Source organism: Hemicordylus capensis, chromosome 1 (genome assembly GCF_027244095.1).
Source record: "Hemicordylus capensis ecotype Gifberg chromosome 1, rHemCap1.1.pri, whole genome shotgun sequence".
Taxonomy (NCBI): domain Eukaryota; kingdom Metazoa; phylum Chordata; class Lepidosauria; order Squamata; family Cordylidae; genus Hemicordylus; species Hemicordylus capensis.
In genome coordinates, this window is record NC_069657.1 from 262,324,455 (window position 1) to 262,339,390 (window position 14,936).

Consider the following 14,936-nt stretch of genomic DNA (forward strand, 5'->3'; position numbering starts at 1 on the left):
CTCACATTGTATGTGAGTTCCTTTGGCAACTCTTCCAGCACATGCTCCTAGGCACTTCCCCTATAGCACCATTTTCTGCTGCATACACTCCCCTGCCCGAGTAAAAACAATAATGTGGCCATCTACTATAGTGGGTAGCTATTGGATAGGAGTTTTCTTCCAATATTAATTTGCTCAGTTACCTTGGATACAGTTTCAGTTTTGATTTCCCTTCTGTAACATGGGAGTAACTGAAAGTCAACAAGGCACCACTGTACCTTTGTTTAAACAGAAAGCTTATTCTTCTCACGCCTGCCCATCACCTCCCTTTGAGACCAAGGGACACAGCCACCCCATCAGGTAAGCAAACGCTACTAACGCAAATTGCAGTTAGTTATGGCAAGTCGCATTCCCAGAGGACTCCTGGTTACTTCTGCCAAGTGCTTCTCGGCTGAGCAGGTTTGCAGTTCTGACTTGATGCTCCCTCTCTTCTAGAGTCTTTTCTTCCAAGATACAGTGCATCTGAGTCAATCAAGGTGGGGATTCTCTTTGTCCAAAAGTGTCTGTGGAAATAAGTCTGGGAGAGGGCAGCAAAATCCAGTGGTTGCTACCAGAGGCGCTCTTACCCCTGGACTTTGGGGCTAAAGTCCAGGGTCTCCACAGCTCCTGGGGGTCCCCTTTATTCTGTCCTGGGTGATGTGGTTGCCCGGCAGAGCATGATGATGCTTAATTTGCGGGGGGGGCACTCCTAAAGCCTTTAGGTCCAGGCTCCAAAATTACCCAAGTGCACCTCTGGTTACTAATCAGTTGTCTAGTCGGTGTTGGTTGTGTACAGGTGTGCCTTCATGGATGCATATTGTTTGCATGCATTCACATGCACCACTTTGATAATCTGTGCATTTTCCTTGTGCTGGTGCATGCTTTTGGACATCAGCTCCACCCAGTGAGTCATCACAGCCGTATCTATGCTGCTTCAGGGAACATACTGTATCTACTACAATACAGAGTATCATCCCCATGTTGCCGCTCTCAACTTACAGAATAATGCACTCTTACTAGTCTTTCAACTATACATGTGAGAAGAGTGGTTTAATACGAAGAACCCATAGTTAGTACAAAAATGAAACTTCTAACTTACATCTTTGCTGTTCTTCAAACAAGTACAGGGAGTCAAAGAATACCTTTATCAGGATCAAAGTTCACAATACGGTGTGCAAGCTTTTGAGTCACAATTGATACAATTCAAAACAAACAGGTGTTCCAAGGAAATGACATAGCATTTGTCCTGGTCTGCAGTCTTTTATAGTCAATATAATAGAACCATTACTTGTAGATCACTAAAGAACTGTGCCTTATTTATTTAAAACATTTCTGTGCAGGTTTTTGTCAAGGTACCTCTCCATAGCTGTTTATATAAGATATTAATAACTTAATAGGAACAGTGCAATCTTCACTTGTACTGTTTAGACTTACATCACTACATGTCATTACTAATGTAATCACTATATTAATTATTGCTACATTGAGACACGCTGAGCTGGAAAGTTCATTATGAGCAGGACCCTATGCATGTTTACTCAATAGTAAGTTCCATTAATTTCTATACAATTTAGTCTTTGCAAAGCAAGATTCTCAGAGCACACTTTCCTAATACAAACACCAGCAGCTGCTGGATTTTGTCCCTAGTATCTGTTACTAACTAACCCAAGAAAATAATTATTTTGAGTGAGAAGCCACCAAGGTTTGCAACCAGCATCTGGTTTGAATGCCATGGATCAGTCACAAAAATATAACCTCTGAACATGTGCAGAGCAACTCTCCATCATCAGTTAATTTATAAAGTGATTATAATTATAACATATGTAGATTATTATAGAGGGTCAGAGAAATCTATATCTAACAAGCTAGAAGAGCTAGGAAAACCGGAGGCCTCCACAGAAACTCTGAGGGTGACAATATAAGGCCTGAAACGAAATGTGCTACTAGGGACATACTATCACCCACCTGATCAAAATGCTGACACTGACTGCGAGTTGCAGAAGGAAATCAGGGAGGTGTCAAAGAGAGAAAGAGCTATAATAGTGGCTGACATCAGTTACCCACACATAGACTGGGTAAACTCACATTCATGTAATGACAAAAGGGCCAGATTTCTAGATACGCGAAATGACTGCACCCTAAACAGAGGCGTAACTATAGGGGGGCAGGGGGGGCACGTACCCTGGGCACCATCTTTTCTGGTCACGTGGGGGGCGCTGCCATGACAAATTTTTTTTAAATTTTTTTAAAAAAAAATTTGTTAATACAAATGTTTCCTGCTCAGTGCAGCAGCGCTGCAGCAGTCAAGGGAGCGCGTCGGCGCCCCCTCCCCCACAAGCGGTCCCTTCCGCGCCCCCCGCGCCCCCCCATTGCTTTGCTGGCGCCTGGCGGCCAGTCAGTGGCCTGGCTTGGTGGCAGCGGCAGGCGCTTGTGAGGAAAAACCTAAGTATAATGTCGTATGTTGGGGGGCGCGGGGGGGCGCCATTTCAGTGCTTGCCCCGGGCGCCGTTTTCCCTAGTTACGCCTCTGACCCTAAAACACTTGGACATGGAACCAACCAGAGGGAAGGCAGACTTTATCCTGAGTGGTGCAAAGGACCTGGTGCAAAATGTCAGTGTCATGGAATCTTTAAGGAACAGGGACCATATTGTGATCAAGATCAGCATACATGCGAGGAAAGAATAGTCAAGGAAGTCTAACACAGACACTTTGAATTTCAGAAAAGAAAACTTCTCTAAAATGAGGAGTTCGGTGGGAAAAAAACTGAAAGGGAAAAATCAGGACAGTCACTTCACTCCAGAATGCTTGGAATTTATTTAAAACCACAATACTAGAAGGCCTGTTGGAATGTATATAAAAAAGCAGGAGGTACCACCAAGTCCAGGAGGATGCTAGCATGGCTAACAAGTAAAGTCATGGAAGCTATAAATGGAAAGAAGACTTCCTTCAGAAATTGGTAGCCTTGCCCAAATGAAGAGAACAGAAAGGAACACAAACTCTGGCAAAAGAAATGCAAGGAGACAAAATGAGATGCAAAAAGAGAGTTTGAGCTAAAAGCATCAAGGGGAATAACAAAAACTTCTTTCAATACATAAGAAGCAGGAAAACTGCAAGGAAGGTGGTTGGACCATTAGATGATGAGGGAGTGAAAGGAATTATTAAAGAGGATATGGAGACTGCAGAGCAGCTAAATGGGTTCTTTGTATCTGTCTTCATGGCGGAGGATACTGAGCATATACCTGTGCCTGAACCAAGCTTCTCAGGGACAGAGCCTAAAGAATTGAGTCAGATAAAGTTGAGAGATGATAAGATGACTGTCTGGAAAAAATGAAAATTAACAAATTGCCAGGTCCAGATGGCATCTACCCAAGAGTCCTTAAAGAATTCTAATTTGAAATTGCTGGCCTCCTTGCAAAAATATATAATTTATCCCTACAATCAGGCTCTGTACCAGAGGACTGGAAAGAGGCCAATGTAACACCAGTTTTCAAAAAGGGATCTGGGGGTGGGGGATCTGGGAAATTACAGACCAGTTAGATTAACTTCTCTTCCAGGCAAATTGATGGAATTTTATCCCAACGATAAAATTGTTAAGCATATAGAACAGGTTCTGCTGAAAGAGAACCAGCTTGGCTTCTGCTAAGGTAAATCTTGTTAAACCAACATTTTGGAGTTATTTGAGAATGTCAACAGGTTTGTAAATAAAGGTGAACCCGTTGACATAGTCCACATAGACTTTCAAAAAGCTTTCAACAAAGTTCCTCATCAAATATTCTTGAGAAAACTTAGCAGTCATGTGATTAGGGGACAGGTGTGGATTGGCAACTGGTTGAAGGATGGGAAACAGAGGGTAGGTATAAATGGAAAGTTCTCTAAAAGGAAGGAAATAAGAAGTGGGGTCTCCCAGGGATTGGTACTGAGACCAGTGCTCCTTAACTTGTTCATAAATGATCATAAATGATCTAGAAGTTGGGATAAACAGTGAGATGACCAAATTTCCAGATGACACCAAACTATTTAGGGCAGTGAAATCCAAAACAGATTGTGAGGATCTCCAAAGTGATCTCTCCAAACTGGGTGAGTGGATAACAAAATAGTAGATGCGGTTCAATGTTGGCAAGTGTAAAGTGATATATATTGGGGCAAAAAACCCCAACTACATATACACTGATAGGGTCTGAGCTGTCAGTGACTGACCAGGAGAGGGATTTTGGAGTCGTGGTGGACAGCTTATTGAAAGTGTCAACTCAATGTCCAGCAGCTGTGAAAAAGGCCAATTCCATGCTAGGGATCAGTAGGAAGGGGGTTGAAAATAGAACTGCTAATATTATAATCACCTTATACAAAACTATGGTGCGGCAACATTTGGAATACTGCATACAGTTCTGGTCACCATACCTCAGAAAGAACATTATAGAATTGAAGAAGGTGCAGAAGAGGGCAACCAAGATGATCAGGGGCCTAGAGCACCTTCCTTACGAGGCAAGGCTACAACCCTTGGGGCTTTTTAGTTTAGAAAAAAGACCACTGAAGGGGAGACGTGATAGAAGTCTATAAAACATTCATGGTGTGGAGAAAATCGATAGAGAGAAATTTTTCTCCCTCTCGCATAATAATAGAACCACGAGTCATCCCATGAAACTGATTGCTAAGAAATTTAGGACTGACAAAAGGAAGAATTTTTTCACACAATGCATGATCAACCTATGGAATTCCCTGTCACAAGATGTGGTGCTTAGGGATGTGCCCAAACCAGCCTGGTGGTCTGGCGTATGAGCCGGTTTGGTGTGTGTGGGGGCGACCTTTAAGGGACCAGGAAGGTGCTCTTACCCCACCCAAGGGCACACGTCAGGCACTTCCGGTTTGCCACTGACCAGGGTGGCAAGGAGGTATGCTGTTGTCCTGCGCCAGCAATTTTGCCAAGAGTGCTAGCAGGGGAAATGTAGCTTTGGGTGGGGTAAGAGCACCTTCCCGGTCCCTTAAAGGTAACCCTCCCTGCCACTGAACAGTCCGTCAGACGGTTCATGCACATCCCTAGTGGTGATAGCAAACAGCCTAGATGGCTTTAAGAAGGGTTTAGATAAATTCATGGAGGACAGGTCTATCAATGGCTACTAGTCATTGAGGTGGCCATGGGCCATCTCAAGCCTCGGGTGGCCTTTAGCAAGATGCCTCTGAATACCAATTGCAGGGGAGCAACAGCAGGAGAGAGGACATGCCCTGTGGGTTCTCCCCAGAGACATCTGGTGGGCCAATGTGTGAAACAGGATGCTGGACTAGGGAGACCTTGAACCTGATCCAGCAGGGCTGCTCTTGTGTATTGTTCATCCTTGCTCACCATTGCTGCTTGGAGAGGTAGCAAGGTCTAGAGCCAGAGCAGCCTGAGATGAAGGATGGCCCTAGAGCTGGGGGAGGAGAAAGGTGTGTATTTGACCAGGGAAGCCTGGACTGGGCTATTTCAAGCAAGCCCATTACCTTGAGATAGTAACTGAACCGAAATAGTAGACTGTGCTTTACAATGCTTGCACCAGTTTATATCCTACCATGTATATATCATCATACAATTTGAGTATCCAGATCTTTTAAGATTTGCAGTAGCAAATCAGAAGCAACCAGCATCCACATAGTAGAATAACATTCTTCGGAGAAGGGAGCTGCTGCTTGCCTGGGCCCTCTTCCAGAACTGTTCAGAGAGAGTCCAGCTCTGTCAATTGCAGCCCACTATTATTCTCCCACCAGGAACAATCTCATCTTTCTCTCTAGACCACAAGATGACTAACAGGAGGAAGTACACGATGTCTCATTTCCACACAGCAACATTTTAGAGTAATGTTCACGTTTGGAAGAAACCATCAGCCACCCATGTCTTTACCCCCTTTGTCCTACTCCTCAACCAAGAGCAGGTTCATTAACTCACCAGATATTTATTTTGTGCCCCAAGGGTTCCTAGTAAATTCTCAGTCTGAATCCTAATTTCCATGGTTCCTAGCCAAGATCTTTGCTAATTTACAGTTTTTGTTTTTTCTCTCCCACTTCACAGCTTCCCCTAGGATCCATAGGAACATATGAAGCTGTTGTATACTGAGTCAGACCATTGGTCTATCTAGCTCAGTATTGTCTTCACAGACTGGCAGTGGCTTCTCCAAGGTTGCAGGCAGGAATCTCTCTCAGCCCTGTCTTGGAGAAGCCAGGGAGGGAACTTGGAACCTTCTGCTCTTCCCAGAGCGGCTCCATCCCCTGAGGGGAATATCTTTCAGTGCTCACACTTCTAGTCTCTCTTTCATATGCAACCAGGGTGGATCCTGCTTGGCTTAAGGAGCAGCAGTATAGGGAGGCTGACCCTGCTCAGCAAAGAGAACAAGCCATGCTTGCTATCACAAGACCAGCTCTCCCTTTGTAGCTGTGGCAGAGCTCCTACTGTATCTCCTTGGGTTTCCTGTGTTATTTCCTTGGAGACCACACCTTCCACAGCTGTCCCTGCTCTTCTCTCAGTCCCTGCATTTAGTATTTGCTCATGAATGTGGGAGCACTGGACCCACTCAGCAGCAGGAAGTGGACCCACTCGCCAGGCAGTGCCGGGGTGAACAAGCTCTTCTCTCTCCCACAGCTAGCCCTGTTAATTGGCAAAAGCAAACATCATACTGAGGCAGGGGCGTATCTAGGGGTGGGCCAGGCAGGGCACGGGCCCCGGGCGCCACTTGAAGGGGGGGGCGCAATTTTTAAAAATTAAAAAAATAACAAAAATGGCCACCAGAACAAAATGGCCACCACGCATGCTCAAATGGCCTCTGAGGCCCTAGGCCATGCCAGGCCTCACAGAGGCCATTTGAGCATGCACAGTGGCCATTTTGTTTTCAGAGGCCATATAAGAAAATTATTTTTAAAAATGGCCACTGCACATGCTCAAATGGTCCCTGCGAGGCTCTAGAGGCCAGCGGGGGAGGGGGAACTTTTGCAGACACCCCCCCAGCCTTTAGGAAGCCCCCTGAAGGGGCTACAGATTTAAAAAAAATTAAATTAATATAATATAAGTCACTGTACACATATCTAGTTTGGCACGATGTACAGAGAATCAGGGTTTGTGAATACTGAGCTGAAGCGTATGAGCTAGGATTGTATTCATTTGCTCTTACTTTGCTTCTTGTGATAAGTGAGTTAAATGTGATGTCTTAATAATATGACTATTAATGGTGAGTTTATCTTTGAATCAGTGTGAAATCCTTAGTATTAAGACCCACTGGGAGTTTCTTGCTCTCTTTCTCTCATTTTAACTGTCTTTCTGAAATACTAGAATATATTCGAAGCAGTGACACAGTTTACTCTGCATATCCTTTAATTATTTTCAGAGTATCTGGGAAAAGTCAAATTCTCCCATTTATTTTTAAAGCTTATGTAATAGTGATGCTACAATGCATAGTAGAGAATTAGGCAGGAACTTCTGTTTAGTTTTCCAAGTACACCTCCACATAGTATTTGGGTATTTCATGATCTCCAGCATACTGAAATTGGTAGTTTTTCAGCATTTTTTGGTCTGGCTACGTCCACTGCTAAATAGTTTTTGAAATATTAAAAGATTAAGGAGCTCGACTTGTATTTTTGAGCTGATATTATGGTAAAGTTATCTGAAAGATGGGTGTCAGATGTTTGGATAGGGGGTGCCATTTCAGTGCTTGCCCTAGGCACTATTTTCCCTAGATACACCTCTGTACTGAGGCATCTTAAAGTTGAACCACTGTATTGTGGCATGAACTTTCATGGGCCAGAGTCCTCTTTGTCAGATGCATCGAGTGCTCACCCCAGCATATGCTTCTTGCAAGACTGATTGATTGCTTGAGAATGGTTTTGCACTTTAAAATGTATGCTTAACACCTGGCCCTTGACAAAAGGAGTTCAGGAGGAGTTTTTAAACAGGAAATCCATTCCAGGGAACTCTTTGGAAGGTTCAGTAGGAGAAGCCATCAAAGCTTGAAAAGGCATACATATAGCTCAGCTCCAGCTCAGGAGAGAGATTGACGTAAGGTGTGTGCCTATAAAAAGCATAAGAAGGTGACGTTCTGCAGTTTGTATGCAAACAGATATTAAACAGGAGAATGAGCTGAGGGCTGACTGAAGTCAACCTGAGAGTGCACGGCTGTCACTGAGAACTGAGGCAGCCAAGTTGCCGCTAGATATGAGTAAATGCTCTTTATCGATCTATTTCATTTATATCCTGCTCTTCCTCCCAAAAGCCCAGAGCGCTGTAGATGGTTGTGTTTGTCTTCACAACAACCCTGTGAGGTAGGTTAGGCTGAGAGATGCGTGACCGGCCCAGAGTCACCCAGCTAGTGTCATGGCTGAGTGGGGATTTGATATCAGGTCTCCCCGGTCCTAGTCCAGCACTCTATCCACTACACCACACTGACTCATGGAAGTGGCCACTTGAAGCTTAATTTGTATATTTGGAAATAACCAAATATTAGTCACCATAAGCCTCCACTCATCTCTCCTCTACAAGAAGCCCAAACCCAGGTATGTACTGTCCCTGAAACTTCTCTCCAGTTACAATAGTGAGGGCGTTGTTACAGTACATACATCATGAATACAAAGGGAAGAAAAAAGCTTTAACACAGCACACAGAAGTCAGGCAATGCAAACTATAGTAGTTGGTGTGTTACTGAACTATGGAGAGCACACGTGCCCTCAGAATCCATTATAACTCAAACTCCCCACAGCCTGGGTCTCTGAGCCAGTGTTCTGTAGTGACCAGAGCGTTCAACTGGACCAGGTGATCTTGGACCAATCAGAAACACAGCCTAATCTACCTCACAGGATTGTTGTGACAAAGAATCATGTGTACCTCCCAGTGCTCCATGGAGGAAAGGTGGAATATAATAAATTTGTCATCCACTGCTAACTAGTAGCCAAGTGATGATGAATGGGCATAGCAAAATCCACAGTCAACACTTGAAACAGAACCATGACTTTCTGTAGTAGGGCTGAACCACTTCCCAGATTTGTCCAAATCCGATTTCCATAGGACACTATTTGCTCATCGGATCCAGTTGGGTGACCTTATGCCAATGTCTCCCTCTCAAACATTTTTGGCAACTTTTAAGGCTGCCACAGAGACTGAAACACTCCGCTACAGGTTTCCTCTACATTTTCTGGCAGTACATCACCTGCCTGCCTAGTGCACATACACACATGAACCCACCCATCTGTACACAATGAGATATGAATGGAGACTTTAGGGGAAATCCTAACAAATAATGCTAAGAACCATTTGATCTGCCTATCAGACATAGCAAGTATATTGATAGCAATTACTACAAGCAAAAAACAAAAACACCCCAAACAATATCTGGTTGGACATGCAGCTGATTGACCATTAGAAAATCAAGGGATGAGGATTACATTCTCTAAGCATTTCATTGAACAAAGGGAAGAAATCTATCCATCCAAAGGTCTGTTCATAATGCAGGAGCTCACCCATCCCTAGACAGTTTTTGCATAGATATTTTCTTTGTTTAGCAAAGTGGTGATAGAGTAGGAAGCTAGACCTTGATGGTCTGGTCTGATGCTTGCTACTTCAGGAAGCAGAAGCCTTTGTCCTGTTACTGTGTGAGCTCGAGTACTGGTTTATTAGCTGCTGGAAATCCAGTGGGGGGAAAATGACCATGGCAATGAACAGCTACTCTTGAACACTGATGTTAACTCAACTGTTGCTTAACAAGGTATCTGCCCTGGACAATCACATCTCTTAGCTGCACGATGGAGAACAGGCCTTTCTTGAACTATGCTTCTACTAAGAGTGCTCATGCTCCCTTCTTCTGACCCTGATAGTAACCTGGTTATTAGCCTGCACCCCCCAGCCCCATAGAAGCCTTTTTCTTTTTTGAAAAACTAAGGGACTGACAAGTATCCTTTAGATAACTTTTAACTGCCTTTGTTTCAGTTCCTTATGTTGCTGGCTGCCTGGTAACCAGATTAAGGATGCCTGCAAGTTACTGCAGGTTTAGGCTCAGAAAGCCCCTGCCTAGAAGTACTACAGGAATCATTTTTCTTTGGATGCAAGTGCACTTTGATGCATGCTGTCTTCACAGTATTCACGGTTGCTTTGCTTTCTTCTATGAACTGCTGCTGTTCTCCTATTCCTATTCACTAATGCTCTCCTATTCAAATTCTCCTATTCCTTTCACTAATGCTCTCCTTTGCTCCATCATGACTCAGTCCACCATCTCTCTCCAAGGGAATACAAAAACCCATGCTTAACACCAGTGATATATGCTCCCCACTTGCCCCAGTGAGACATTCCAGGGACAGCAATGTATGGTTTTGTTATCTTTCATTTGATGAGAGAGCACTTCAATATTGTTGTCTTTGCCATGACCATCACTGCTACTGGAAGAGCAAAGTACCAACCTCTAACCCAAATACTGTAGCCTGTAATTATGCACCCAGTTACCGAAGAAAATCCTGCACCCCACTTTCAGCTAACCTCTCAGCTTTCTTCTTTTGCCTTTGTCTATCCCAACATCCAACTACTGTTTCTCTCCTCTATCTCCCCTCCACACTGTCCTGCAGAACAAATGTCTGAAATCCCACCCATGCAGGAGAACTGCCCAGCCAGGAAACATTAATGGCCATTAAAACAGCATTCTGTCAAAGCCCTGTCCATTAATTCACAATGATCAAGTCAGCAAACACACAAAACTAGTGTTTCATCCGTTATAAACTCACCCTGCCCATACTAGGGCACCTGGTGTCTCAATGGGATTTATTCTCCAGCCAAGCACTGCTAACACTCTCCTCAGGACTAACCTGTGTGTTGATACCAACTCCATCTTTTGAAACTACGCTCCCCACCTAGTAAGGAAGCTTTACTTTTTGACTGTTCAGTGAAATAATGCACAGACCATCCAGCATTCTTGACACTATTGAACACACATTCAGATGGATGTTTGTTGTTTTGTGAGCTCTTCACTGGCCTCCTATTTGCTTCAAGGTGTTTCCCCCCACTAAAGTTATTTATCCTCCTAGGCAGTCCTGTGAAGGCCGACTTCTTGACACTTTTTTCCCCAGGAAGCCTAAAGGAAAAACAAGGTCTCAGACGCACAGAGTGTCAATCACAAAGGCTTGGCTCAGCTCCCCTGAGCACAGCTACTCTATGTTTACGTGCTACTAGGCTGTCAAAGAGACCTTGAAGTCTAATATTCCTAGTTCAGGTGGGATTTTAGGAGGCCAAAACTATTTTAGCCTTGTTATATTAGTCAAGGGAATTGACTCTGGTTTGCTGTTTGTATCAGGACTGCTGCAGGCACTGCATTTGCTTTTAAAGCTTGCTGAATTGGTGAGCCACGTTCCTGTGCATCAGACCTGCACAATGTAAGACTCAGGGGGGAAATTCAGCCCCCGGGACCCTTTTGGTGGCCCGCAGGTAGAAATAACCTGCAGTAACAGCAGGAGCCATGAACTCTTGATGTGACCTGCTGACCAGCAATGACTCCACACAGTTGGCCCCGAGCCAGAGCCTTCTTTCCCCTCACCATTCCCCCTGACTCCAACCCTCTGCCCCCTCATTTTCACTAATAATAATAATAATAATAATAATTTGATTTCTATACCACCCTTCAAAAATGGCTCAAAGCGGTTTACACAGAGAATAAATAAATAAATAAATAAATAAATAAATAAGAAAGATGGATCCCTGTCCCCAAAGGGCTCACAATCTAAAAAGAAACCTAAGATAGACACCAGCAACAGTCACTGGAGGTACTGTGCTGGGGGTGGATAGGGCCAGTTACTTTCCCCCTGCTCAATAAAGAGAATCACCATGGTTAAAGGTGCCTCTTTGCCCAGTTAGCAGGGGTTATTAATATTTTAAAACAATGTTAATATAATTAATGAGCTGAACATTGACCTCGGCCCCCGCGCATCAAGTCATTGATGGTCGCAGCCCACTGGGGCATTTGAGTAGTGCTCCCCTGCAATCCCTTACAAACCCTGCACCCCTTACAACCCTTGATATACAGCAGGAGTGCACTGCTCAAATGCCCCAGTGGGCCGGGACCAACCATGACTGGTGTTACCACCAAGCAGCAGTGGATTCTGCGTTCTGTCCGAAGGTGGCCACTGTGTGCGCATGTGCTTTGGTTTTGCTGATGGGCTGATTTGTACCCACACCTTATATCTAGCCTGCATGGCTATTGTGCCTCCACCCCTTGGATATGCGCACACAAGGAGAGTGAGCAAGGGAGAGCCAGCCACCACCAAAGCCCGGTTTAACTTGAAGGACAAAGGGCAAAAGGAACCCTTTTTGAACATACTGTGTGCATATCTGTTTTGATGCTCAACTTCTTATCAGCCACTCTTCCTGGACGATTTCCTCTTCAAAGACACCATCAGTGGATGGATGTGTGATCATGATAGCTGCTGAGTTCTCCTTGTGCTTATTCACCTTGTGCCATTGATTGCAACAGCATCACCATCAAAGTTCAAGTGTTTTACATAGCTAAAATAATGATTGCAGAGTGGTTGCCAACAGACTGAAGCAATTCCTTCTTGGCAATTCTCCATCCTTCACCAGCATATCCCACCACATCACCAGACTTGCTTTTAACTGTCACCAAGAGATTGGTGTTCATCCTTTCTTCAGAAAATGTTATTTTTCCATACATGAATCATGCAATTCAAGTGGTCTGTGGGGAATAAGTGCAGAATTTCAGATTTTGGAAAGCAAGCAATGGCATGTATGGAAGGGGCTTTGAAATTTGCAGGGATTCTCACACCAGCAGCAAGGAATGACTGGAAAGAGTTCTGAAAAGAAAATCAGAGGAGGAAGGATGTTTAAAGGTACCACATTGGCACTTGCTGGCAGAAGTTATTTTTAGAAGCTAATCACTGCCTCCCCCATGTTGGATTCAACCTTTTGCTATGTGGCCTGCTTGGAGGGTTTTCTTTATTCTCTCACTTCTTCATTTAAGTTTGATGCCCTTGGTAACAAACCACCTCTTGTCAAGCCCACAATAAATCATTCTTGAACATGTTTCCATATACCCAAGTGCTGAGTATGCAACATCCCTCATTTCAACCATGCCAAAGGCCTAGCAACACCTATCACCTGCCCAAAAGCAATTCGCTTTTCCTTGGAAAGCAGCCTACGGGTCAACACCATAGCAACACAAATTTAGCTTTACATATATGAGAATGAGGGGGGGAAATTTCATTAGTCACACACACTCCAGGGCTCAAACTATTAATTTTTTTTTTTTAAAAAGAATTTGCATTAGTTGGTGTAAAAATATGAAGCACTCAGTGTATGAACAAGTTGAGTCAGTTCATGGAGAAGTTAGCTGAGCTCTTATTTTAAGGAATTTGTTTCTCAACTTGGGGAAAAAGCAGCACTGCAAAGTGGCAGGAGTCTTTCAAGGCTTTTAATGTTTCAGCTATCCATAACTAAAAGATTATACCTTAGCACAAACAGTATTCACTAGTATGACACAATTCCTTTGCTTTCCAGCACTTGCTGCATAAATCCACTGCAGTTGTTTAGAGCAGCAGTTGATCCTCCATGACAGTCCTCTTATGTGCTTGAATAGATTAATAAAACCATGCTCATGCACACTCCATACTGAATTGCTTCAATCTGGAATAATATGAACAATTACTAGAGAGCAATCCTGGGAGAAGCCTAAAGCTTGTGCTCAAATTATGCAGGCAAGATAGGGACCCTTCATGGAATCCTTCACCCCCACCCTCCAGCCTCCCTCCTCACTTTTAACCAAGTAATGGCCTCCCTGTAGCCTTCCCAAACAGAAACAAAGGGGAACATCCAAGAAGGTAACGCAACAAGTTACTCTCTGGCTGGTTTCACACATAATGCCAAACATAAGTTACACATGGCAGAGATTGCAACTCCAGCATGTTCGAACATGTGAAATTACAGTTTTGTGGCAAAATTGATCTCCTGTTTGCCTGGCCATTTTGAGCCTTTAGTCTGCACAAAGGTTCACCGCTGAGACCTGAGGTTTGGCCACCGAGGTGTTATATCCAACTCTATATAAAACTGCAGTTTTATGCCAATTTCCAAATCATAATCATAGGGGCAGTGGTGCAGACTCACCTGAGGATGTGGCTTCTCCATGCCTTTGGTGCTTCTTGTTGGTCACTTCTCGGAGAACCAGCCCTGCCCCTCCTGTCAACCAGTAGCAGCCAGTGAGGGTGCCGGTGGAGGGGTGGTGAGAGGCACTTTTAAGAGTAAAAGAATAGGCTTACCTCTACTCTCGCCACACCTGAATGCTGCTCGGAGAAGCAGCATGCCGCCCAGCACCCCCTGTGGTGTGGGATCACCTCCTCCACTCTCCTGGCCATGGGGGATCAACTCAGTGGAAGCCCGGTGAGTGGAGGAGGCAATCCCCCGCCGCAGGAGGTGCTGGGTGATATGCTGCTTCTCCGAGCAGTGTTCAGGTGCGGCAAGAGCGGAAGTAAGCACCAATTCTTTTACTCTTAAAGGTGCCTCTCGCCGCCCCTCCACCGGTGCCCTCACCAGCCGCTACTGCTGTCAGCTGTACAGCTATGGAGTTGTCAGGTAGCAGGGATGCTGCAATGCCCCATTGCAGCCTTGCCATCCTGTCAATGGGCATTCTCTGCCCCAACTCCGTCCCTTGCTCCCCACAGTTGGCAAGCAGGAGGGAAAGGGGATGGGATGACAGGACGGACACTAAGTTCTTTGCTGCGCAATAAAGAAGCTACAGCAGTGCATGCATGCAAGCACAAACACTCCAGTTGGCAACATAAGCAGGGCACCACATTGATGTGTTTAGAAAACCAAAGAAACTCCATGTTTGCCCAGAATACCACATTCTAACTTCTAAACTTCCACATTCTAAACCTCGCCATAATGTAAGACCCATACATACAGCTGTACCTTTACAAACCCA

At 44.6% G+C, this 14,936-nt stretch overlaps 1 protein-coding gene across 3 annotated transcripts in view; it reads right to left on the reverse strand.

The window, feature by feature from the left end:
* Nucleotides 1–14,936, reverse strand: part of PLCB1 (phospholipase C beta 1) — an 807,198-nt gene that overhangs the window by 762,104 nt on the left and 30,158 nt on the right. The window contains exon 2 of one of the 3 annotated variants that reach the window (XM_053284740.1): nt 12,324–12,813. The exons of the other annotated variants lie outside the window; for them this stretch is intronic. Coding sequence (XP_053140715.1) covers nt 12,324–12,332 — 9 coding nt within the window. The 5' untranslated portion in view covers nt 12,333–12,813. The remainder of the gene's footprint in view (nt 1–12,323; nt 12,814–14,936) is intronic. 3 annotated transcript variants of the gene reach the window in all.